This window comes from Dysidea avara, chromosome 7, assembly GCF_963678975.1.
Source record: "Dysidea avara chromosome 7, odDysAvar1.4, whole genome shotgun sequence".
NCBI lineage: Eukaryota > Metazoa > Porifera > Demospongiae > Dictyoceratida > Dysideidae > Dysidea > Dysidea avara.
In genome coordinates, this window is record NC_089278.1 from 38,378,245 (window position 1) to 38,405,409 (window position 27,165).

General features: G+C 38.3%; 1 protein-coding gene across 1 annotated transcript; it reads left to right on the plus strand.

The window, feature by feature from the left end:
* Window positions 1-2,068: 2,068 nt before the first annotated feature.
* LOC136260399 (RNA polymerase-associated protein CTR9 homolog) lies at window positions 2,069-25,858 on the plus strand. Its single transcript, XM_066054111.1, has 29 exons — window positions 2,069-2,205; window positions 2,944-3,042; window positions 3,600-3,663; window positions 8,307-8,434; window positions 8,608-8,745; window positions 9,085-9,112; window positions 9,865-9,954; window positions 10,015-10,075; window positions 11,156-11,243; window positions 11,435-11,542; window positions 12,584-12,691; window positions 13,607-13,726; window positions 14,121-14,327; window positions 16,977-17,105; window positions 17,539-17,722; window positions 17,775-17,863; window positions 17,916-18,101; window positions 18,586-18,673; window positions 19,634-19,689; window positions 19,950-20,042; window positions 20,162-20,278; window positions 21,091-21,308; window positions 21,600-21,861; window positions 21,981-22,051; window positions 22,102-22,182; window positions 22,227-22,277; window positions 22,321-22,491; window positions 22,821-22,888; window positions 25,618-25,858. The coding sequence occupies exons 1-29, from the start codon at window positions 2,143-2,145 to the stop codon at window positions 25,725-25,727; spliced, it is 3,276 nt and encodes a 1,091-aa protein (XP_065910183.1). The 5' UTR covers window positions 2,069-2,142; the 3' UTR covers window positions 25,728-25,858.
* Window positions 25,859-27,165: the final 1,307 nt, after the last annotated feature.

Below are 27,165 nucleotides of genomic sequence, written 5' to 3' on the forward strand. Positions count from 1 at the left end.
CTTTTGGGACCTTTTTGATGCACCTTTTTGTTCTATCTGTTCCATGCAAGTCTTCAACTACAAACTCTTATGATCAATTTTTCAGCACTGGCACTGAATTACCTCACATAATAGGGACTCTTATAGCACTTTTGGGACAGGGCAGACTAATTGCCAACATATTTGTCCATCTGTGTGTTGGGCCAGTGTGTTGTATTAGAGTAGGTAAAAGCTTCTTTCACCAGTATCCAGAATATCTACATCTTTGTTTTAAGCACATAGGTGTGCACTGACATGAAAAACTGTTTGTTCAGACTTACCTCAATACTGCTGTAGTAATAGGCAGCTTGCATGATTGAACAAATACTACTGTGCATCTGAAAAATGATAATACTGGAACCATGCAGATCCATAGTTTACACCGAGGAACTGCATCTGACCTGGCACAACTGTTTCACTATCCTGCTTACATGCTTTCACTCTAAAGATTCATACATTACCTTATTGGTCAATTACACTGCAGGTGTTTCAAAACTGGGTTTTTGTATGGCAAGAGGTATATGTGTCACTGCAACATCAGAACTGAAAGTGCATAGGACAAGTTCTGAACTTTTGCTTGCCATGCAGTAACTATAACTGCAAATTGTGTTGACTTTAAATTATGCTCAAGTTCATTTCTCTTTGTGACAGTCGGTAAGGTAAACATCAAAATGTAGAAACTGAAACTGTACCGTGTGTACACAACCTGCATGTAATGTAGGGTATACTGTATACAATTGCCTTAGCTCACATGCAGTTTAACTAATTAGCTAGCCTTGCATGCATGCTTCACTATAAATTATTATGTACTGCATAAGGATCATGTACTTTAAAGCACTATCGACATACATGCTACACAGCAAATATAGGACACTAATATTTATGCTTGGTTCCCAATATATTAATTATTGTTGCATTAGTTCTCATGTAAAGCAGCAAAAGTTTCGTTTGTTCTATACAGCACGTTGAAGTCACTGGTAGGGAAGATGCACTGAATAATTAAACTACATTCCTGTCAAAACCACAAACAATAAACTTTAGTGTTTTGCATCATTAATGACATAAGAAAACCTCATGCTCTTTAAAAAATGTGACATCACCATGTACCCTACATAGCTACATTAGCAGTGCTGGTGTTTAATGCTTAGTCCCTCTTCGTGGCATTAAAATGTTTAATGTGGAGATGGTCCTGCACATAGGGCAGGTACCAATGCTAGTATTATATAAAACTCATTTAAAGCAAGGGTTACAGGTGATCAAAGTTGGGAGGTTTGGGGGACTAATTACAACAGGGACAAACAAAAGAAAAAGTGCATGCAATGTCAGGATAAAAATTTAGTTCAAAATGATTCCATAGAAAGTTTGTCAGTAAGTTTGTACTTGATAGTAGGTAGGCTAAGATTGTAATTTATTATTGGTAAAACGTTCCATATACGAGGGAGTCTGTTGAAATAGAAGTTGCTGCTGGAAACATTAGTATTTCTTATGTGTTGCAGTTATAGCTGGATCCTGATCGTGTGTCTCCTGAAGTGAATTTAGCTAATATAGTCAGTGACATTAAATGCATTGGGGCTTTAAGGCAGTTTTGATAAAAAAAACATATTAAACAAGTCTACTCCACTGAGGAAACTGTAAGCTTAATCATCATGCTAGTAAGATGAGCACTAATAGGTTAGTCTCTCCAGCCAGCCTGTCACAGCTAGCTACACTTGCAAAAAATGAGGCCTTCATTATTTATTTACTGATATTTATCTGATTTGTCTCAAAAGATTAGTCTCGCGGAGCCAGACCCTTTTCTTTCTTTTGTGTTTCTTTCCCGCCCCCACACAAAAGAAAGAAAAGGGTCTGGCTCCGCGAGACTAGGTAGGCTCAGCCTGTAGCTAGCTATAAGGGTGCTTCCCAAACACCTGAGTCGGTTTGTTAGGTTAGGTATTCCTAAGGCTGCAGCACATGTTGCTGTCAGACCTTCAGTGCTGGCCACTGTAAAACTTTAATAACAATAACAAAGGCTCAGCCAGTACAAGGGTGCTTCCCCAAGGTTTTCCGTAATTCCCCGTTTTAGATTGATTGTATTTAAAGCGCACTGCTGTTCTACCGGCGGAGTTGTCGAGTGGTGAAGCTGCGATGTCGTCCAGCTATTTACCAGGAGCCACGTCCATCGAAATCCCTTTAAGGGACACTGATGAGGTATGCATTGCTGTGTGTTAGTAATACCGTAATATTTACAAGACAGTTAAATCAGTAATTCCAATGATTGGAATTCTTTACCCCAATCAGTGATTGACTCCAACTCCCATCAATTAAAGAATCTGCTGGACAGACACTATATTAGTATAATGTATGATTTTTAATGGGTATAGCTACTTAATTTGGATGTACAGGCTATGCCTCTATCCAAAATTCACAATTACAACTACACTTTGTGCTAATGCTCCCTAGCTCGTGATAACTACTTTGTAAGGCTCTACCACTAGCATACAACCTTGACGAGGAATTAGTTAAGTTCAATTATATAATAGAACTCCTCAAATGCTGTAGGGGAAACGTAATGTAGTTGCTGAAGCTAAAATGAGTGAGATCTACTGTAAATTCCTTTGCAAAGAAGCATCTTTGCATATTATATAAATCTAATACTTTCTTAGCTATTAGAACATTGTTTAGTACTATAGTTTAGATCACAGAGAAGCTAATTTTGGTATGAAAGGCCTAAGGGTGTATGCTCTATTGGAGTACTAGGAGGATATGCTGTTGTGTGTAAATAGATTTATTGGCTGGCTAACAGGCATACAATTAATGAAGGCTCTAAGAACACACAAGACAGTAACACTCTTAGTATATAAATGAACACGAAGTAATAAATTGTGTCCCCTGGAGCCTTTACAAAATACATTGCATCATGCACACATTAGCCCCACCCCTCTGCAGGTAATAGAGCTGGACATTGACCAGCTGCCAGATGGAGATGAGGTGATGGGTATTCTAAAGGATGAGAAGGCTCCTTTACATATATGGATTGCTCTAGCGGTGAGTACACAGATATAGTGGTCTGGTCATCAACATAAAAACTTGTAGTGTAACCTATTGTTCAGTGACTAACTGAATATTGTTAATGTGGAAACTGTCATGTGAAGTGTTGTTGTTCATTGTGAGTTGTAGTATTCAAAGGAGCTACATCTGTGATAGTGGATAGCAATTGATTTGGTTACTTTCAGTGTTTCGTTTAGTGTATCAAAACACAGATGTACACTAGAGAAGTCTTACATATGCAATGTCCATTATAAAATCTGTTGCTGGTCAGACAGAGATAGTAAACTTCATGGCTAACCTACCAAATATTAATACTGCACTTGTCTGCTAGTACTGATCAGGCATTTTGTGCCATTGAAACCTGCCTTCACTGGCCTCACATATGGCTGACCAGCAACAGTTGTTAAGTGTTTCTGTAACATTCATTTTGTGTACAACCCCTTTGGAGGCAAAGGTGAATGACATGTCTCAGGATTCACAGCATTCTTTTCTGATAGTTAATTATCAGTCCTCACTAATATTCACTGTGCAATTGTTGTTTAACTTGTATACAGCTACATTATTACAAACAAGGGAAGCTGATGGACTTTGAGGCCTTACTGAAGGCAGCTAATGCTGGTGCGTGTGTGTGTGTGTATGTGTGCGTATGTGTGTGTGTATGTGTGTGCGTGTGTGTGTATGTGTGCGTGTGTGTGTGTGCTGTGATAGCAGGGTTCTTGAACTAGTCACTAGTTGGTACCTCCACAAAATTAGCAACGTCTTGTTACATCACCTTGTCTTTGAAAGCAACTACCACAAGCACAATAAAAAGTCCCTCGGTTGAAAAAAGTGATTGCTCTTCTTTTTTGTGCCAGAATATTGACAGCACTGGAACATAGCTCCGACCACTGTTTGCGATCCTGGCATAACTAGTACCAGCAAGTATAGTGTAGCCTCCACTAATGGACACTACCTGTAATGGACACCTCCTAGCTATAATGATATTGCCTACATAGTACAGTTAACAGGCAATACACACGCAAAGCAACAACTGACCATTGTTACTTGCTCACGCCTACACAGTGAAACACCAGGCCACCTGATCACTACTCTACTATTATCAGTCAGTATACTAGTAATTCTGATCAATTTTGATGTTTAGTAGGTAGTACAATATTGTTAAAATGAATTGATTCAAACCTTTATTCCTAGAATTAGACAAAAATTGTCATGAAATTGTTCAGATAACCTATATATATCCACACAAAAACAGCCAAACTGTGAAAAAATGGTGTGGCCTTAAAAAGCCTGGGTGAAAAAGTTGTGAAATCAAAGGTGGCGGCCAAGAAATGGCTACAATGATGTTAATGGTAACACTGCACACACTGCCATTATTAAATTTTTTAGCATTAGCATCATTGCAGCCATTTCTTGGCCGTCACCTTTGATTTCACAACTTTTTTCACCCAGGCTTTTTAAGGCTGTACCATTTTGTTACAGCTTGGCCAACAGCAAACTTGGTACATGAATCCACTGTTACATGCTCTTCATTTGTGCGAAAGATCAAGGCAATTGAGTTAAACTTTTGCATTTTATAGCAATTTTTTTCAAAATGTGTGAAAATGTTTCAAAGCCCCTGTAGCCCCCCGTATGGTATAAGAAGAAAAACGAAGGGGAAAAAAACAAAGAAATTAATACAAAATTTTGAACGTCCATATCTCGCAAATGGCTGTTGCGAATTAATTAAATTTGCTGTGTGGCCTACTCTACCTGGCGGACAGCTATAATGCAAAAATATTGTGCTTTGGAGAAGGGGCCATTTAGCTATGCATGTATGAAAAAGCTGTTTTCTTTCTTTCTGTCAATATACTCACAGTGTGGTACACTGGCTTTCTTGGCCGCGCGACACACTACCGTGCGTCTTGATATATATATATATATAACTTTGCTTGGGCGAGATTAAAGGAAAAATTGTACTTTAAATTTCATAAAGTAACTTTAGGGCAAACAGTGCTTTATTGCACCGCAAAGAGTGCTTTATTGCAATAAAGCACTCTTTGCAGCACAATAAAGAACTCTTGTGGGCAATAAAGCACAGTTGCCCACATGCCTTAGTGCAGGCTAATAGCCTGCGGGGCTCACTCCAGTACGACTAATCACCAGTGTTGGGAGTAACGCGTTACAAAAGTAACGCGTTATGTAATATTATTACTTTTGTGGTAACTAAGTAATAATATAACGAAATACGCTATAAAAACAGGTAATATAACTCAAGTTATTTTACTTACAAATGTAACGCGTTACCTAAGTAATATAGTTACTGTAACGAATCTAATATTACGTAATATTATTTCTATAAGTAATGAAGTTACTAATCTTGTTAGTGATCCACCGAGTAATGCCTAGCCACAACGAAGTAACGAAGCCTACTGAATGAAGCTTATTCACCAGCTTCTTACTTATAACCAAGATTTGTGCATTGTCCAACAACGCAATCATATCACCTGATAAGGTGGTAGTTTCACACGTGACAGCTTAAGGCTGTGGTCACAAAGTAATATAATATGTAATATTATTATAGTTACTTTATTTTATGGGTAATATGTAACTGTAACTAAATAGTTCAGTTGCAAGTAATATGTAACTAGTTACTTTAAAAAGTAACTTGCCCAACACTGCTAATCACCCAAGCCGGTGAAGGCTGATAGCCCCGCCGCGTTGAGTGATCAATCACCCCAGCCAATACGAGTTTCACCACTGGATTGCTTTTATAGACATACCTAAATGCTTTGATGGTGGGTGGGAGAAGGTAATGTTGCTGTTACGTTTGTTAATGTAAATGGACAAGTCCTGGAGATATCACGGAAATGCTTCACCATGTGTCACAATAGAATTGATTGTGGGTTACGACCCAATCCTGCCAAAATACACGATGAACGTCTATCATGCCAAACTATGGTGAAATACGCGTGAGTTACTTTGTTAAACTAGTTTGTGTGCATTCAGGCTGCTAATAGTTCGTGCAACACATGTTAATTACGAGTCTTATTGTATGGTGAAGCTACACGACTAGAAAGTTCCATAAATCATGTAAAGCATAGTTATATGAAAAATAAAGCACGAGGTGTGCGGCCGAGATGCTAATAAAGCACGAGGTGAAACTGAGTGCTTTATTAGCATCGAGGTCAAGCGCCGAGTGCTTTATTTTTCATATAGCACTCGCGGCTGTGCTTTAACATATACATAAAGTTGTCTGTCTGTCTGCATTCTTTCCTCGTGATGCCGTTATCTTGACAACCAAGGCATGTATCAAACTTTGGCAAAATTAAGTGCTCTTCATCTGGCAACTCCAAGTTTGTTGTTACGAATCGTTATGTGCTTTCGTCTGCTCTCTGTAGAGCATTGATTGTGTTGGTGTAGAGGAAAACTTGAGCTACATTCCTGTCAAAACCATAAACACAGCCAAAGTGTTAGTGCATAGAATTGATTAACCCAAAGGTCCAGGGATCGATTCCTGCGGTTTTAATTCCTGCGGTTTTAATTCCTGCGGTTTGATTCCTGCCCATGGCAACTTTATATTTCTTGCCAGTGCCACCTTTTCACGACACACTTTTTCATGTCATGATGCTTACTCAGCAATCAGTGCTTCATATGTGAAATGAAACGCTCACCATCTAAAGTTTATGCAAGCTTCTACATAGCACATTGAAGGCCATGATGTAGAGAAAGCTTCAGCTGCATTCCATGCTATGAACCTACTACGAGAAAAAAGGTCGAGTTAGAAAAAGTATGCACCGAATGAATATATAAAATGAAAAATACACTTATATATATTGTCACTGGTGGGATTTGATCCCTCACCCTACACAGCAAAAACCTCAGGGAAACACTTTACCAGCTTTGCTGTTCATCGTGTGGTTATCCTGATATTGCTTCACAGCATAATATTATGGACTGTTGGAAAAGTATATAGTAGCATATTTGATAGGTATGGGGCAGGCATGAGCAGACTAATTGGGTCCATGTTTGTTTGTCTGTGTGTTTGTCCCGTGTGTTCCATTAGAGTGAGTGCCTTCTCTTTGCAACTCCAATTCTTTGTGATGTTAACTACTTGCCTAAATTATAGCAACAATTAGCTAAGCCAGGAAGTGTGCACCTGTGTGTTAAGCTAATATTACTCAAACTTTTGCTTGCAGTATAGCTACAACAAATAGTACTGCTTTAAATACTCTTTGTTGACCATGTTATTACAGTGTAGGACAGCACCACATAATTTGCATATGTCTTGATAATTGTTAGTTCAGCTTACATCATTTACATGCAATCCTGCTGTTTAGTTAACATGTTCACATCATTTTAACTAATAGGCTTGCATGATGGTGGAATAAGGTTCATTATCACCATGCATGCTACTTTAGGACATGATCTTTAACCCTTACAGGTGCATAAGCCACTATAGTGGCAATATAATAAATGCACGGAAAACGTATGATGTTTAACTAATAACTGTTTTCATAACAGAAGTGTTATATACTTACAGATATCAGTTAGTACTATTTCTCCACGTGTTTCGTGGTCTTCTTTGTCTAGCTGGTTTCAGTAGAAAATCCGAATTCAATTGTCAAGAATCGCCATCAGCTCACTCAAATGTTTCGCTTGTGAAGATGACAACAAGACGACTAATCTTGAGGGGCTTGCTGAAAGCAACGCTGCTTGAACAGTACCACAGTGGACCATATCAACTTGTAGATTGACAGCAACACTTTCCACACAAGTAGAGTCCACAGAGTTTACAAACTTCAAAGATATCTTCTTCTCTAAAACATTACGCAAATTTACACCCCTGTGTTTAAGCCGTCAGTGAAGGAAAACCAAAATCGGTAAAACTTGGACACCATTTTATTCTTTGTGATGTCAGCATTCCAAAAATCTTAATTGCAAGTCCATGTGACCTTCCGTATACGAGTTATCGATCAATCAGTATCAACAGCCACTATAGTGGCTTATGCGAATACGATGCATTTGTAAGGTTTTGTGCAGCTTTAAGGGTTAATACTTCATTCCCAATGCATTGATTCATGTTATTGTAGTTAATGTGATTGTCCTGTACATAGAGTAGGTACCCAATGTTAGTCGGTTAATACAAAGAGCTCTGATCAATTATTTTATAGAAACAAAGTACTCTAATAGAGCAGTCAATTTGATGTATAAAGTGTTTAGATAATGTTAGGATCGATTGTACTTGATGTCACTACACATCTTAGAAGTTGTTTGTGTTGTAGATTTTGACAAGACATCTATAGACAATGAGAAGGACCAGATGACATCACTGGACACGTTAGCTGCTTACTACGTTCAGTGTGCTCGTAAGGAGAAGGTGAAGGAGAAAAAGAAGATGTACTTCACTGAGGTATGGGTCCATCATGTACACTGGAACTCTTAAAGGATCCTCTAGTAAAAAACATCACTAAATATAGGACATTGTACATATTATAACTACATACAACTTTTACATTAAGTACCCTGTGCTGTGTGTGTATTTAGTCGTATCCTATGTTTGACGGGTGGATGTTGTTGCTATAGGCAACCAGCATCTATACGTCAGCTGACAAGATTGTCATGTACGACACAAATCACATTTTGGGTAGAGCATATTTCTGTTTACTGGAGGGAGATAAGATGGACCAGGCAGAAGCTCAGTTTAACTATGTCTTGCAGCAAGTCAGTGTGTGTGTGTGTGTGTGTGTGCGTGCGTGCGTGCGTGCGTGCGTGCGTGCGTGCATGTGTGTGCTGTGTGTGTGTGTGTGTGTGTGTGTGTGTTATATAAAAGATGAGAATTTCTACTGTTATGGTTTAGTCAGCTGCGACTGTAATTTAGCTGTTATCAGTGAAGCAGTCACCTGTATTGCTAACATCTCTTGGGGGAATAATGGTAGTACTGTAGGTCCCCACTGTACAGTACACCCCTGGACTACTCAATACAGTTTATTACATGGTGGTAGCTTCACTGTCGCAGTATAGTATATGCTCACCTGTTAATATTGTGTATATTATTCACAGAATGGTGAAAACATTCCAGCATTGTTAGGTGAGTCATGTGATGTGAACCTATAAACGCTGCTATGGTTACAATATTGTAGTTGATAACTTGTTAACATGTAGGGTTGATGAAGAAGACACTACGGTGCTGTAAAATTGTGTAGATGTTCTGTAAATGAAGTTTTAGAAACTGTATTCTTTTTGGGTACAATACACACATGGCTGATAAAAATCATCCTGCCAATGTTAAGCCTTTAACTAGTTAGGCCAACATAATAAAATTCATTGTTTCCCGTCACCTTGAGAGCGATCAGATAATGAGGTTGGGCAGTTATTATTAAAAATTTCTTTATTTTAGTGAACCTTCAAAATGACAATACACTGTCCACCAACCAACTTGTTTTTACTAGATGTTTCAAAGGACTGTGGCTTTTCATATGTGTCAACAAAACATTTTCCAAGAAATTTAGTAGCAAAGTAGCACTTTTTAGAAGAGTTTGAAACTAGTAAAATGCCTCCCAGCGAATAATTAATGGTTTTGATTGTTGTAGTAGAGTTGCTGACTGCTCTATTAGAGTATCTAAATCTTTAAGCACAAAAAGTATTTGTATTTCTCAATATTTTAAAATCTTAATTACAGTTACTAATGTGGTATAGTGGCAGTGGGCAAGTGATGGGAAACAACAGATTAATAAATGTTGGCCTTGTATACAGGTGTGAAATCAAATATCAAACAATTGGTGAAGTATCGCATTATAAACACACAACCTATAAAGTTGCCATCCATCCTTATTCCTGCAGGTAAAGCTTGTATAGCATTCAACAAGAAGGACTACAAAGCTGCTCTAGCCTTCTACAAGAAGGCACTGCGTACCAATCCTGGATGTCCTGGTGGGTGTGGTGTGACATCATAGTGATGTAATGTGTGATCATGTGATGCCCACATTATAGGAGCAGTACGTATGGGGATGGGACACTGCTTTATTAAACTAGGAAACACTGCTAAGGCTAAGTGAGCATTGTGTGTGGTTTGTAGTGTAAGATAAATACTGTATGTTGCTGGTATGGTAGAAACTTTGTTGTATGAGTGTCAGCTAACCCATTACATGTGTGTTGTAAGGTATGTGACATGTAGAGCTTATTCAGATACTGTGTCAGGTGTACACCTGCTCACAGTACTGAACAGTTGGTTTTCATCATTTAATTTATCAAGGGTTTGGGGATAAGTCAATATAAAGTTCTACTTGAACATTTCAGTAATAGATCAGTCATTGACAGAGACAGATTGTACTTGTGTAGTCTATTCTTACAAGGAAATATGTTAGTTTGTAATGCTTTGTAACTGGCTGAGAGTAAAGCAAAACTTTTCAGTTATTGTAAGTCATGATGTGCTTTAGACACAAAATACGTTCAACGCCATATCAACCTGGGATTGTCTATATAGTATCTATTATATTGTATTGTATTTTATTGTGTTTTATTGGGGTGAGCCTGAGCAAGCCCCACACTAGCGAGAGAGCTGTAAGTCATCGTCCATTACATGGCAATTTACGATCAGATACGAAAACCTGTCAGTCATCATTCATTACACAGTAACTTCATGATTAAATACGAAAAACAAACCTTACAAGTTATTTAATGTCACACAAGGACGCGATAATATACAAAGAAGTGTTGGTCATCGTCAATGTCATGGATGAAATTAACGGCATAGATTACTGGACTTCCTTATCTGTACTTGTCATTATTGTTATATGTCAGCGTAGGGACTTTCCCACCGAGCTATGCTGTAATACCATCATTCATCTCTTGTTTCACTACTTTTTATTGCATAGATCCCTACTTGATTTTTAATGTACTATATGAATATATGCAGTGGTAAAAATAAATGAATTGTTCAGTTTTAATATTGATGTAGTTATTCATTACTGTATGAACATGTTCCAATATCTGTAATGACTGTCTCTGCTTCACTATCTACAGTACATAACAGAAACAATCCCAGATCATATAAAGCACAATTACAACTACACAGGCTCATCCCATGGTGCTGATAGCATCTGTCTAGTTGTATTGTATTGTGTTGTTACAGGTTGGCATTTGAGAGAGCACTAGAATTAGACCCACAGTGTGTTGGTGCTCTAGTGGGACTGGCTGTACTAGAGTTGAATAGTAAACAGGTAGTGTGTGGATGTGTTGTGTACATATGTAACTCTGTACAGTGGAATCTCTCTTAACAAACTCTCCAAATTAAGGACACAATAGAAAAACCTCCATAATAAGGACAAAGGTTTTGGCCCCAACTGGTCTGGTTAATACATTTTTTACCTAGAGATGTGTATTGTGGTGACATCATGTGAAATTTCTGCAGCATGACTCAATCAAGAAGGGGGTGGAGCTGCTCTCCAGAGCATACACTATCGACTCCACTAATCCAATGGTACTTAATCATCTAGCCAATCATTTCTTCTTCAAAAAGGTATGTTAGTTGTCTCCTGTAGTGTGTGATATGACAATAAGCAGTGATGACATAGTTTATTTTTGGCTTTTTACAGTATTTATAGGACATGAATAGTGAAGTTGCATGATAATGTCAGGGTTCGCCCATAACGGCCTGTTCATGGTGTTCGTAAAATAAAACAAATGTGTTGAAAATTGCTATACGCGTGTACTTCAGATCCCTTGTGGCTACATGGATATAGCCAAATCAACTGGCTGCTTTATCATGTACAAACCACTTGTGTTTCTCTACAACAAAACAGTTGATAACAGGGATAGCACTGGTCCAGAGGCTACTGAAGAAATTTAATTGTTTATGAAGTTGAGGGCCAGTGTATGCTTTGAACTCGGATATAATTCCAACTTTAGTTGTGAATTGCTACAACAAAGTGGGACTTAGCACAGCCACATCAACATTGGTACCATATCCAAAGTAGCTGACAAGTTACTACAGACATTATCCATTGCTGTATAGTGCCATTCCTTGTTACCAATGGATACAACTAACAACTCAAACAACTAGCAGAGTAGTTAACATTTTCTGCAATTACATAACTCTTTTTCACAGTAATCCATTTACCCCAGAAACCGATACCTTATAGACGGTGAAGGCTTCAATAACTAAGAGCACTGCATGCTAACAAGTTGTAGTGAAGTCAAAATTGTATCAAATATCACACAAGTTATTAGATTAATCTGCCATATGTCATTGGTGATGGTTACATTATGTGTAGTGGTTAGTGGCAGTTAGCTACTGTATACTACTATGACATTGTGTGTATTGTATCCTTGTATGTAGAATGGCAGCGTTCAACTATTCAAACAGCAATGATGACTGTTCTATTAGAGTATTCTGTTAACATGTGTGTGTTCTATTAGAGTAATTGAACAGAGCTCTGTATATCAATCTTACCCAAACAAGTTCACCTATCTGAACACTTTTGTTATTAAGATATTTAAATAATGGAGCTAGTTCTAGTCTATACAATATGCTACTGACCTCCATCTTACTTCACTGTAGGATTATGGTAAAGTACAACACTTAGCACTTCACGCCTTCCACAGTACTGAAGTGGAGTCCATGCAAGCTGAGAGCTGTTATCAACTGGCCAGAGCCTTCCATGTACAGGTAGGGTATTACCCCTGTTGTCTTAGTAACAAAAGATATGTATGACATGTAACAAAATTTGTATTTAATTCGTGAGTCAATAAGAAGTTGTTTTGGTTATAGTTTAGGAAAGAGCTCAAAATATTATTTATACAAGTTTTAAGTAATAGTTAGACTTCAGACCAAAGGGGTCTAAGTAACTTAGTAACCCGATGGCCCTGTGTTGTGGTGACTGAGTGAAGCGAAGGTGCTACTACAGGGCCTGAAGGTTACGAAATTACTTAGACCCCTGTGGTCTGAACTCTAACTTACTGTATGTAGTTGTTATAATTTTCTTGTGTTCTCCATCATCAGACACTTTTGTGTTATCATGAATTTGTAAGTAGGTTGCATCCTTTTTGATAACTTAAGGGGGCCCATGCGGTGACGTGTACTGATTTAACAATGATACTTCATTAATTTAGATCATGTGATTCATAACTTTTGTAATATGTTTTTCAATGGAACATATGCAGTATATTAGTGGGGTAGATATGTATGTGTATCACCAAGTGACCACTGTGGAGGGGGGACACAGCCGAAAACAAATGTTTAAAGACTTCAGGAATTCTCTGGTACCCACTGGTTTTAGTAATTAAACATTCAAAGTAGACAAATTTGCTCTGATGGCTGTATTCTTCTTTTGTGGCTCCTCTTAGTAGTAGAGTGGCTAAGCAACGAATTTTGATGAAATTGTTCACTTTGTGATAAAGGCACCAAATTTTGATATTATCAGTAATTTTAATGGCACCATATCTAATACCAAGTGTTTGGTGCTTTTATCAAAAAGTGAATGATTTTTAGCTTAGCCTCTCTACTATAAACTCATCTATTACTTTCCAGTGATATTTTGTACACTGTGACATTGAATAACTGTCTCAATTACATCTCATATAGGGAGATTTTGACCAAGCATTTCAGTATTACTATCAGGCCACTCAATTTGCTGGTAGCGGATATGTGTTACCTCACTTTGGACTGGGCCAGATGTACATCACTCGTGGTGACTCTATCAATGTGAGTTGTCAACTTGTGTTGTTACAATGAGACTGTGTGTGCATGCATGCGTGCGTGTATGTACCTTATTAATACAAGCAACTGTCTTGTTAAGAACATCTGTAGGTCCTTGATATGGTGCGTTGTGTAAAATAGTAAGGCCTTCTTATTAGAGTGGTTGGAGTTTGTGTTGATGAGGGTGTGAACTGTTGGGTGATACTGCCTGCTTTAGTTTAGGCCATATATGGTAGTGTGCATCGTACTAAATATAACTAATGCTAATGGAAAGGCTTACATTGTCGATCCTAACTACCTACCAATTCTTTGTCGTTTAGCAGTTTGGGCATTTTTCTTTGTTGTGCTATTTTTCTTGGACTACCATTTTATTTACCCATTATGTATTTCACACCCTCAGGCTATCCAGTGTTTTGAGAAGGTGTTAGCATCTCAGCCAAACAACTATGAGACGATGAAGATACTTGGTTCACTTTATGCTAACAGCAAAGTGGCCAGTCAGCTAGTTGAAGCTAAGAAGTTACTGGAGAAGGTGACACACCAATATCCTGATGATGTTGAGGCTTGGATTGAACTGGCTAGCATACTAGAGGCCACTGACATCTCTGTGAGTTGTGTATGATGGGAGTAATGCTACTACATAGAGCTCCTGTATAGGCCATTGAGGGGCAAAGTGTTTGGCTTGGGTTTGTTCGCTTTTCAAAGCAATAATCGGATGGCTGCAGGTTTGAGGCTGCCCAGGTCCAGCCATGGATTTTTATGTAAAAACTTTAAACAGGCTATAGGACCAGGTGTCCCAGCACTTGTGCTTTAAAGCCTTAAAAAATAAAATAAAAATATTTTTGCTACTTTAAAGAGAAAGTGTTATCATACAGTGTGATAGTATTGTATAGTGAAGGTGAGGACCACAGCTAGCCTCACAATGCCTTCATGGCTCCTTTTAGGTCTAACCAAGCCCAAAAGTGCCTTCAGTACAATCTGACCAATAGGTTGCTACAAATTTTAGAATAAAATAATTTTGTGGAATTTCTACTGACTGACTGGTGCCTTCAGACAAGCACGGCTAAGGCTGTGGGCTCACTGTTTGACATCACTTCATCCTTTGGCATATCATAGTACATACAATGCATGTTTCATTTACTTGTGTCCTCCTTTTTGTCCCATTTATCTCTGCTGACAGTGCAAGAAGTTGATTCGCGGTAGCACTGCACAATTGATATCTCCCTACCTGTATTTGTAACAGGAATTGTCCAAGTTTTCTGTTGTGACTGGATTAATGTGAAGAGGTCCTTCTCATAGTATTCTTTGTTTGTAACGCTGGGTAGATTTCATGAATATGTAAAAGTACATAAAAATGGATTTTCAACTAGAGTAGGGACCATAGCACATCGATAAAAAGTACTGAAACAAGTTGGAGTAGTCCATGATATTAAATCACAGTAAAACAATAAGAAGTGTTATATCCCTACTGTGCTCAAAATGCCATAATGGAACTGCACAGTAGGGATATAACACTTCTTATTGTTTTACTATGATTTAAGTAATAGTTGTATCATGTACCCGAGTGATTTGCCTGATATATACACCCCAAGCTCGAGGGCCGTTAGGCCTGAGAGCGTGTGGGTGTACATATCAGGCAAATCACGAGGGCACGTGATACAACTGATATGTACCATGCCCAATGCAAGCTGATAGCCCATGGGTGATTAACTACCCAAGGTACGAGTCAAAACACTGAATTCATTATATAGACCAACTTGTGAAATTTGATTGTGGTACAAAATGTTGTGACTACGTTGTAAACATGAACGGCAACTCCTAAGAGTATCCTGGAAATGTTCAATTTAGCGATTTTACGAGTATTTAAAGCTGCTGCATTGTTTTATAGACTGTTTACAACATTTACTAAACATCTATAGGGGTAAGCTTCACTGTAGAGTTTTTATATCGTGTTACTCAAAAAGTGGGTGTGTCCACATTCCAAAATGCAGCAAATCGCTTCTGAATGTGCTATAACACTAGTTCTCACCTTAAACCAACGTTTCTCAACTCATAGGAAGGCAAGGGTGACAAATCGCTTCGGTCTGAGTATTGTAGGATGCAAAATCGAAAGTATCGTTTTCGTCATGTGACAAATAATAATTTCCCACAATCGATTTCGGCTAAAGTTTCTATATAAAGAATTCGGCGGTACTGCTCCCACATCAAGGCTATGGTTTAACTTAAATGTACCATGGTCATCCAGGGTTTATAAGATATGCATCCTGAAATTTACCTTGAAGTTAGGTGGCTTCATGGTACATTATCGTGCACTACTCCAGCTTGTTTCAGTCAGTACTTTTTATCGATGTGCTATGGTCCCTATTCTAGTTGAAAATTCCAAATTTTTGTGTACTCGTTTGTTAATTTTTTTTGTAAAATAAAATTATAATGACTGGTGAACCTACGCATACCACATCAAAAACAAAAAGAAAGAAATGGCACAGCTCACCCCAGCTACTAATTATCGTCTGAAAAGTGAAGTATCCATTAAGACCATTACGCTTCGTTGTCTGCTATTTCAACTCATTACACAGCATTACGAATCAAGAACTGTTTGAAAAGCACCTCTGCAATCAAAGTAGCCACTATGAAACATACGGACTATTTCCGTTACAAAGGGAAGCCATCACATGCTACTGCCAAATCGACACCTTTGCTGTCAGCAAAAATGAATGGGACACAAAGGAGGACACTGGTACCTGAAAGTCCTTGAATAATGCATTGTACGTACTGCGGTATGCCAAAAGGCACCTCTCAAGCCGAAGTGACATTGGGCAGTGAAATAATCAAACCTGTAGCCTTAGCTGTTATCGAGTTATGCTTGTCTGAAGGCATCAGTCAGTCAATCAGTCAGCGTTTAATTTTTTTTAATTAAATTCTGTAGCAACTTGTTGAAAGTGTTTTGGGTTGATCTGAAAGCTTGTTTGGGCCTAACCAATACTGCCTCATTGTCGTCAGGGGAAATTGAGGCTAGTTTTTGGGTGATGTGATTTTTGTGGGCCACACCTACTCCTTTGTGGTCCCTACTATCTGTATAATAAACTATGAAGCTTGCTGTTGACAACTTTCTAACGTAACATTGAATTTAAACTAAGCCAAACATCATAATTACGGTGTTGCTAGGCTGTACAGGTCCAGTCATGGATTTTTATCTAAGCCTTAATAAATAAATTACATCATAATTGCATTGTTGTTAATGACATCATTGTTATAGGCATCACTCTCAGCCTATCAGAAAGCTACTCAGTTGCTAAGTGAGAAAGTTAAAGTTGAAATTCCTCCTGAGATTGTAAACAACATTGGAACACTTTATTTCAAGTTGGGTGATATGGAGAAAGCAAAGGTACTGTAGATGAGTAGTGTGGGAGGTCACCTAATATGTACACTGCCAATTCAATCCCTACTGTTTTGTAATGTAAGTCAATTCTTCTAGTTATAGCCACACTCCACAACCAGTGTGGTACCAGCAATAAGCTCATAGAAAATAGTTACCAAGTGTTCAGTAAAGCTAAAGGTTGATGACTGTCAGCCTTGAAGCCACTGTGCTGTACTTGAGGGAGCTAACTAGTTTCCTGTTATCATCAACCACATACACAAGACTGTTGGCCATTTGTTATGTATGTGTACTACCAAGAGTTACCTCTTGGTAGTACTAGTAGATATGATTGGTTGGCTCCAGGTAACAAATCACTATGTGATTGTGGGTAACTATTGCTACAGCAAGACCTCAGACAGGCCACTAGCTGTTGCTATAATAAAGTGTTTATCCCTGCTAGTCATATTATGATCAAGCTCTGGATCGGTGTCGTCAGGAGAGTATCCAAGATGACACCTACTATAACTCCATCGCCGTGACAACCACATACAACATAGCTCGACTACATGAGGCACAGTGTCAGTTTGACAAGGCAGAGCAAATGTACAAGGACATCCTAAGGGACCATACCAGTTATATTGACTGTAAGTATACTGTGTTGAATTGAAACAAAAGAGTTAACTATGTCGTTGCCAGGCTATCTGAGGTTGGGCTGCATGGCTAGAGACAGGGAACAGATATATGAAGCATCTGATTGGTTTAAAGAAGCTCTGCAAATAAATCAGGTACTGTTATGTTAATTTTTATGGCTTGTATTATTTTCCTTCCTGTTATTAGGAATGTGCTGATGCATGGGTGTTGATTGGTAATCTACACTTTGCCAAACAAGAGTGGGGACCTGGACAGAAGAAATTTGAACGTGTTTTGTCCTTTGCTCCTACACATGACGACATGTACTCACGGCTGTCGCTAGGCAACGTGTGGCTGGAGAGTCTATACCAACCAAACCGAGACAAGTCTAAAGTACTACACACTGTGATTGGTTTGTCTGTCTCTTGGGAGACAATTTTTCTCTCTGTTATTGAGTCTCCTGTGCCTGTCTTGTCTGTGTGTGTTTTGGTCCGTACTCTTAAGATAGCTTGAAAACCATTTGTTTGTTGTTCTGATACATGAATTCTTTACTAGTTAGACAATGTTTGTATTTGCTGCTTGGCTAATATCTGAAGGATATAACTCTTGCACACTTCATGTTTAAAGTGTATACTCTAATAGAACATTCACCTACTATACTCCTAGTTTTAGTACATAATTGTGTGGACAGAGAAACACCAAATTTTGAAACTTGCATTATGCACTTACATTAGCTGGTTAATGGTTGAGCTACAGTGTAAGCCCATTTTAGGGATAATATGTAGTGTCTTGCACACGTAGCAAGTTTTATGTCTGCTCAGACAAATACAAGTAATAGAGTTCATAGTTTACTGCACATTTCCTGTGATTATTGTAGGACAAGAGACATCAAGACAGAGCACTAGGTATCTATCGGGAGGTGCTCAAGAATGATCCCAAGAACTTATATGCTGCTAATGGCATTGGTAATGTACACCGTGTTGTGTTAGCAGGGTTCTGCCCACACTGGTCAGCAGTGGTTCAAAGCGACCAGTACCTCTAAAAGCCGACCAGTACCCTGACCAGTACAGTTCATACATATATTACTGATGCACATACAACATACCCTAATATAACACACAGCTTATCAGTTCACATTAACTTTAGGCCACCACCCAGGAATTTCTGGGCAGAACCCTGTGTTAGTGTATACCTGTGTGTATGTGTGTATGTCCAGTACTATGAGATGGAGAGTACACAAATGTCCAGTACTGTGAGAGGGAGAGTACACAAATGTCCAGTACTGTGAGAGGGAGAGTACACAAATGTCCAGTACTGTGAGAGGGAGAGTACACAAATGTCCAGTACTGTGAGAGGGAGAGTACACAAGGTCACAAGTGATATGTGATGGATAATTTCAGATAACTTTAAAGCCACGTCATTTTACACAGTAAAAGTCACAGACTGATGCAAAGATGTCATTTAATGATGTCATTATTGAAGCCATAGAGATAGCCCTGGTAATGAAGTGTTCTTTAACTTTCATATATACTTTGTACCAGGGGCGGTTCTAGGTATCTGATTTCAAAGTAGAATAGCAACTGCTTATGAGGTCATTACCATGGGAAGTCATAACAATGCAGTCTCTTAAGTTACTGCTAATACAGTAATTAATTTTGAAGGTGCTTGAGAAATGATTGAGTGATTAATCAACGCTGATATGACCATCTTTACTTACACAACAAGTATAATCTGTTTAGTCATAAACTTTGCCCTAGAATGATATTTTTGGCTTCAGATTACTCCCAACTGTTTTATTACAGCATTGTAAATGCTGACTGATTTTCAAAACCATGTCTGTGTTTGTAAATCATTTAATTAGTTATACATCATCATCTCCTTGTTATGACATCATTATTGTATACATCATCTCCTTGTTATGACAGGTACCATCCTGGCTCACAAAGGTTTTATTAGGGAAGCCAGAGATGTGTTTGCTCAGGTGAGCTATGTACATGGACACGATTGAACACTTTTGTATGGCCCACCATTAAGAAGTTCTCCCTCTTCAAAGGGTAGAAAATGTTATCCTTGTTATAAAGGTGTATTTCAAATGAGTAGTAGTAGTAGTAGTAGTAGTAGTAGTAGTAGTAGTAGTAGTAGTAGTAGTAGTATGCATAGCAGCATATGGATTGAACTATTGTGTGTGAAATTTCTGATATTTTGTGAGGCCATATCATGGTTGTTACTGCTACCCATCAGGTACGAGAAGCAACATCAGAGGTGCCAGAGGTGTGGCTCAACCTGGCACACATCTATGTGGAACAGAAGCAGTACATTAGTGCCATACAAATGGTGATTGATTGTGTTTGTGATCAAATGTGTGTTAAGTTGATAGTGTTCTCATCTGCTGTAAGAATTGATGTTGTGTTTCATCAAGCAATTAAATTCTTTTCAATATACCTTTCTTTTAGTACGAGAGCTGTTTGAAGAAGTTCTACAATTTTCACAACACAGAATTACTGTTGTATCTTGCCAGAGCATATTTCAAGGCTGATCGTCTGCAGGAGAGTAAACTGATGTTAATGAAGGTCAGTTTGCAGTTTGTAAGACATGTAAAGTTGAAATGAAGTTGTGGTATTAATTTTCACACAAGGGGTGTAGATGTTTATATGAGTTTATGTCAATAACTAGAAAATAGTGCAATTTCTGATGCACGTTATCTCATTTGTAAAGAAGTGTGGGGGAGGGGCTAGCTATGGTGAGATTATTCACTTTAAGATACCAGGTTATTAAAGGCTACACTGTCCATGATAGTAACAGCCATGCCTACCTTTTTTACACCATATAGTACATATATGACCATCAAATTTTGAGCATAATATTTCAAAGTGTAATATGCAATAACTTTTTCTGTGGACATGATAACTATTTAACATTTTCATCACTTGTCATAGTTTGCACAGAAATGGAGATACACAATATTAAGCAAGCGCATGTATTTTCCAGCTATAAGTCTGATTTTGTCAGACTCGGTCACATATTTTGTTGCTACTCTATGCCAGTTGTTTTGTATTTTGATTTCCTCCAACACTGTTACTCCATGCTTACTTGCATGTTTGCCAATAGTTGCCCTTTTAGTATCATGAAGTATGTGAAATATCCTTCCATTTTCTTTGCTTTGAAGCATTAGAAACATCACCATAAACTTCATTAACAATAGTGGTATGAGACTTAGAGCACCAAGCTTAGGAAAATGTAAAAGGGATCTGTGAGAACAACATTAAGCCATCAAATAACATTCATCTATTCAACCATACACTGGGTTGAGATCTTTTGTTATGTACATTATGAAGAATATGGATAAGGTGTCTCCCATAGTGCGGTCACTTGTTTTGTGTAGGCTCGTCATATAGCTCCCAATGATACAGTGTTGCTATTCAACTTGGCACTAGTTCAACAACGGTTGGCCATGCAAGTGTTAAAGGAAGACCGTTGTGTGCTGCGTAATGTATTGGGGGCAGTGAGGGAGCTGGAAACTGCTCATCGCTACTTCATCTACCTCAGCAAGTATGGAGACAGGATGAAGTTTGACCTCCAGTTTGCGTTGCATGAAGCAAGGTGCGTAGTGTGTAACCATGGCAATGGGAGCTGCTAGCAATACTATGTGCAAAAGAAGTCATTCAGGGTTTTGGTTAACAGTAGCTAATGTTATTATTTGATTTGAATTACCAGTACCCAAGTATGGTTGTAGTACACATATACAGAGCTCCATTCAAATGTTCCATGTAACCAACATCATCTAATAGAGCGTACACCAGCTCTAATTGAACAGCTGTTAGGGGAGACCAGTTGGCTGAGAATTTCCTGTACATGTTCAGTGGCTACTGCTAATGTTTCTTATCCCTTCAGGACATGTTCTGACCTGTTAGCTCAGGCCCAACATCATGTCGCACGAGCAAGGAAGATTGATGAACAAGAACGGCAGTTGAGGGAAAAGCAAGAGCAGGAACGGGAGGTGTTTCGCCAACGTCAGCAGATGGAGGCAGAACAGAAGGCAAAAGAAAAGGAACAGCAATTGCAACAAATGGAGGAGCAACGACAGCAGTTCCGACTTAAGACTCAAAATTTGTTGCAATTTAAGGAAGAACCACCAGAGAAGAAGAAACAGAAAGTAAGTGAACAGCAAATTACACTACTGTTGAGCAGAATAATTTATGGAGTACAATTTACATAATCCAAACCTCGGGAATGATTTTAGTTTAAATGTCACTCTGTGTGCATTCTGCATAGCGAGCAGCTGGTGATATTATTAGTGATGGAGAAGGCAACGAAATAGTTGTTCCTCAGAAAAAGAAGCGAAAGTAAGTCAACCCATCTTTGTTCAGCATGAGCTGCTCTCACATGCCTACAGGACAAAGAAGAAGGCTACATCATCTTCAGTTGTTGACAGTGCTGGGGAGACTGCCTCTGATGGAGAGAACAAACCTAAGAGGTGATGTAATAATGACATCACATCTATTACATCATTGCTTGTAGACGTAGGAAGAGGAAACAACAGTCAGGTGAAGATGGAGGGAAAACAAAGAAGTGAGTAGTCCCATGTGACGACCATGTGATAGCTGTTCCATAGGAGTAGGTCAACAAAGACACAGTTAGCTGGTGGTGGTGGTAAAAAGAAGAGGGTGAAGTCTAGTGCATTCATTTCTGACTCTGATGTGTCTGATGAAGGGATAGTTGAGAAACCTTCAGCATCAGCTGAAGATGACCATGAAGTGGAGGAAGAGGAGGAAGAGGAGGAGAGGTATTGACTGTATAACTAAACCAGTTTAATATATATATGGACAACAAGTATTTCGATTATCAGCACACACACACACACACACACACACACACACACACACACACACACACACACACACACACACACACACACACACACACACACACACACACACACACACACACACACACACACACACACACACACACACACACACACACACACACACACACACACACACACACACACACACACACACACACACACACACACACACACACACACACACGCACACGCACATACTGCTAGTAGTTAGTACCTGAATGACTTGTTTATTGTGTTGTTGTTAGTGAGAGATCAGAAGGTGGTGGTGTTCAGAGTAGCCAATCAAGTGAGGGGGAGGAGGATGCTGAACAAGGTGATGACAATTAGTTGACCATGTACCTTAATTGACTGTATACTCACACCCACACTTGCTTAAGGGGCTAAAACTTGTCATAGAGAATTTTTTGGTACACTACACCTGTAGGTGTGCGATTATCTATATATATAAAGCTGAAAAGCCATCTGTCCGTCCTTAATTCTGATGGCGTCCAACGATTTTCTCGCAAGCCGATGTATGTATCGAAGCGTGTTTTGTGCCAAACGAAACGCTCATCATCTAAGAATTACCTCGCTTTTTAATGAAGCTTCTAACCGCCTTTCACCCAGGTTTTTTAAGCCGCACCATTTTTTCACAGCTTGGCTGTTTTTGTGTGGATATATATATATATAATACGTATGTTAATTCAGGTAGATAATTGGATTTGTAAAAAATACTGTAGTTTGTAATTATGAATTATTTTCTAATTTGGTAATTACATTGTCATGCACTTCTAAGGAAGCTTAACTTGAACAAATTGCTTTTAAATTACACACGAAACTACCTTCTCAACTGTTTTATCGTGTTTTCTCACACGAATTGTATAGAGAAAGCCTTGAAGCTGCCCTTCAATTCATTTTCTTTTGGGCCCTTTCTTGTCAAAGGAATTTGTGATTTTTGGTAGCCTACTAAACCAAATATGTTCTTTTATACCCTTATACCCATATACCCATATACCCATTGTAAAAGACATTCATAACGTCTTGAGGAATTTGCTTTACCCATTTCAAGCTGGCACAAATAGACCACCTCAAAGCTAAAGCTTACCTCTACCAGGAATGTTTATATTGGTTCTGTGTAGCCTTCATTTCTCACATACAGGCTGCCTTTAGCAGAATCCATTTTGCTTACGTGAGTGCAGAAAGACAAAATATACAAACGAACATGCATGCTTACAAGTACACACACACACGCGCAAACACACATTTTTTGGAAAGCATTTCGGTAAACCAGGCACATGCCTGGCTGTGGGCATGCACCTGGTTTAAAAAATAGGTGGAATATGTGTGCTTAACCCTTAAACCTGCGTAATCCAGAAAACTGGATTTAAGCTTAATAAATACGTATGCCTTGCACAAAGCGCTGTAACTTTTGAAGCGTAGGCCAAAATTAGCTGTGAAAAAAAAATTTTCAGTAAGGAAGCATGCAATCCCTCTACATACTTTAATAAAATGGTTGATAACTCAATGGTAGTTGCTCCTATCGTCTTGCAACAACTTCCATTTGATTCACCGTTAAATTTTTTATCAGGCCATGTATGTGAATAAATCCACAATCAAAATTATACACGTGGCAAGAATTTTGAAATACGGAGACAAGACTCATGACTTCATAACAAGTAAGCCGCTGTAGTTACAGCGTTGATTTAACTTTCTACAAGTAGCTCAGTGAACACACTTTTAATCAATGTATTTGTAGGCTGTAAGAATAAAGTTACCCCACCTAGTGTCCCCATGCATGCCCATATTGTGTAAACACACATTTCCAAAAAGTTCTCTACGGGTTTAAGGATTAAATATGCAAGATTAAATTGAGCCATTACTCAGAAGCAAGTCCCAAATCCATTATTAAACTTATGCGCCATTTTATTCACCTGTTTATGTAGAGTTTGAAAATATTTGTTTTATTTGTGTAGTCCTATGAACACATGTATCACATGTGTTTGTTTACAATGTGTTAGACATACATTGTTATTTCTTCATTTGAAACGCTATCATACTTGTGTGTGTAAGGCTAATACTATACTTTGGTGGATGTGCCAATATATGGTGAACAGAAATTCCAATTCTGCAGACCACTAGCTGTTATCAGCCAGCACTATTATTACAAAACATAATAGGTTGAACTGTAGTAACACATTACTTGGACAGGACACTAGATAATGTTGAGACATTTGAAGAGTACTTGTGAATGTATATTGATACTTGCTATCTTAACTCCTATAAAGTATTTTCATAATACCATAACATGTTTCAGATATTCAGTACTGCTCAGACATGTAATTTGAAGCTGGGAAAATCTGGTTGTGAAATTAGTTCAGTGGCTACATGTAGTGTTGTAATTGCTATACAACAAGTAGTCTAAATGTGACTGGATCTGCAAGAACCTGCATTTTTCAAAATTTCATTTTATTACGTTTTCTTTATCCAGATAGCCAAAGGGATTATCAACCAAAGTTTTAACTCTAAAGCCACAAGAAGTTTTGTAATTATAGTGCTACAAGGTGGCAACAACAGAAATATCAATTTGTACGGTGACAATATGGAAAATACACTACAGCACTTATGAGCGCAGTAAGATGCAATTTACACCATCAGATTCTCCATGACAGGTGAATCCATTGCTGGGTAAGTTTTGTCTTCCAGATCCTTCCTATGACCAGGGTGAAGGCGAAAACATGAGGAAAAAAAACGATAGTGAACCACTCATCCAATGCAAGGCAGACTAATGCTCATCTCCTTGGGAGTACTGACATGAAACAAAGATTTTGGAATTCTTCTTGCTTTTTGGGGATCACAATGCCACCAAGGCTTTTGGCATTACCACCTTCCTTCATTATGAAACAAACACTTTAAAATTTACTTTTTTTTAAAAAATACTCCACCCATTGTGTTTATCACATTCTACTGTAAAATTAGACTTGTGCTAACATTATGGGATTCTTGCAGATCCGGTCACAAATATTGTTAAATGTTTTTTAAAACTAAAACTGTATGTTTCTACAGATGGTGGAACTGCTAGTGATGGTGATGATCAGGAGGGTCACCATGACAACAATGATGATGGTGATAATGATAATGGTGATAATGATAATGATAATGATGATGACGACTGACATATCATACATGAACTATTTTATAAACTAGTTACATCATCATCATCATCCTGGTTGTACATGATCAATAGATCAACACCCACTATTGGTAGAGGTGTACTATTCTCATTAAAGATGGATTCATTACCATAGGGACCACCTGGAGTGGTAGTTTATGTATCATAAGTTATTAGTCTGGTAGATGAAGCTTATTATGGTATAAAAGAAAATATGGTATCATTTCAAAAGCTCTACAGTATATTAGTCTCAAGTCCCAAAAAATCCCTTTTGGGGAATTAAGATTTCTCACGATCACTGGCATATGCAAAGAACAAAATGACATTCCTCAATAGATTGCTGTCACCATTTGTCAGTATAATCACTACAAATCACTTCTTTATCATGTAAACAAGCTATTGTGTTTATAGTTTGTAAAATAAGCTAAAGAAACTTCTGGCCTTTATAAGATGTGCATGGATGGTTGGCTACTAGTTTTACTCAGTACTGTGTTAATTATGTACAAATTTTTTGAGGTCCATAATTTTCATGGATCGACTAATTTCAGGATTTTCGCAGTTTTTATTTTCTAGGATCACATGTTCTTCACTGAGGATCACATGTTCTTCACCGAGGATCACATGTTCTTCACCGAGGATCACATGTTCTTCACCGAGGATCACTTGTTCTTCACCGAGGATCGCATGTTCTTCACCGAGGGTCACTTGTTCTTCACTGAGGATCACTTGTTCTTCACTGAGGATCACTTGTTCTCCACTGAGGATCACTTGTTCTTCACTGAGATTATGTATTAGAAAGTATAGAGCTAACCCTGATAATTGTTAATTTTTTCAAGGATGAAAAATCTTGCAGAAAGCCTAGCAACTGCGACATCTGTAAAAATTACGTTCCCTCGAAAATTTGTACGTATACAGTAGGACTCCATACTCTGCTGCTGGAAATACTAAAAAGTTACTTGTACTTTTCATGGAGTTGAAACAACTGGCCTGCCTGTTAACTAAATGTAAATTTACAGCTGTATGTGGTCCAGACTACATTTTATTCTCCAAAGTTGCAGGAAAAGTTTTAGCTAAGTCCAACCTTCTTTAGTGAAGCAATACACATTGAGTAACTTGAAATAGTTTCAACTGATGTTTTCCTGTTGTTAGGTTATTGACGTTGAAGGTATCAAGCAGCAATTGTCCATCGTTCTCACAAACTGTATAGTCTCTGACACAGCTCTAGTACTGCTGCTGTGATCAATTGTGACAGTAAAGCTGCACTGTGTCTACTCAACACCATTGAACTTTGTGTTAGTTGAATCATAAGAACTTTGGTTTACAAAGGGATATCTGAGATGAAGTACAGGTGTTTGGTTCTTCAGAGTATCTCATCTTCCCTGGTCTATCAGTTTTAGCTACGTGGCTAAATACTGATAGCAAGATAGAGTACATCAGCTTGC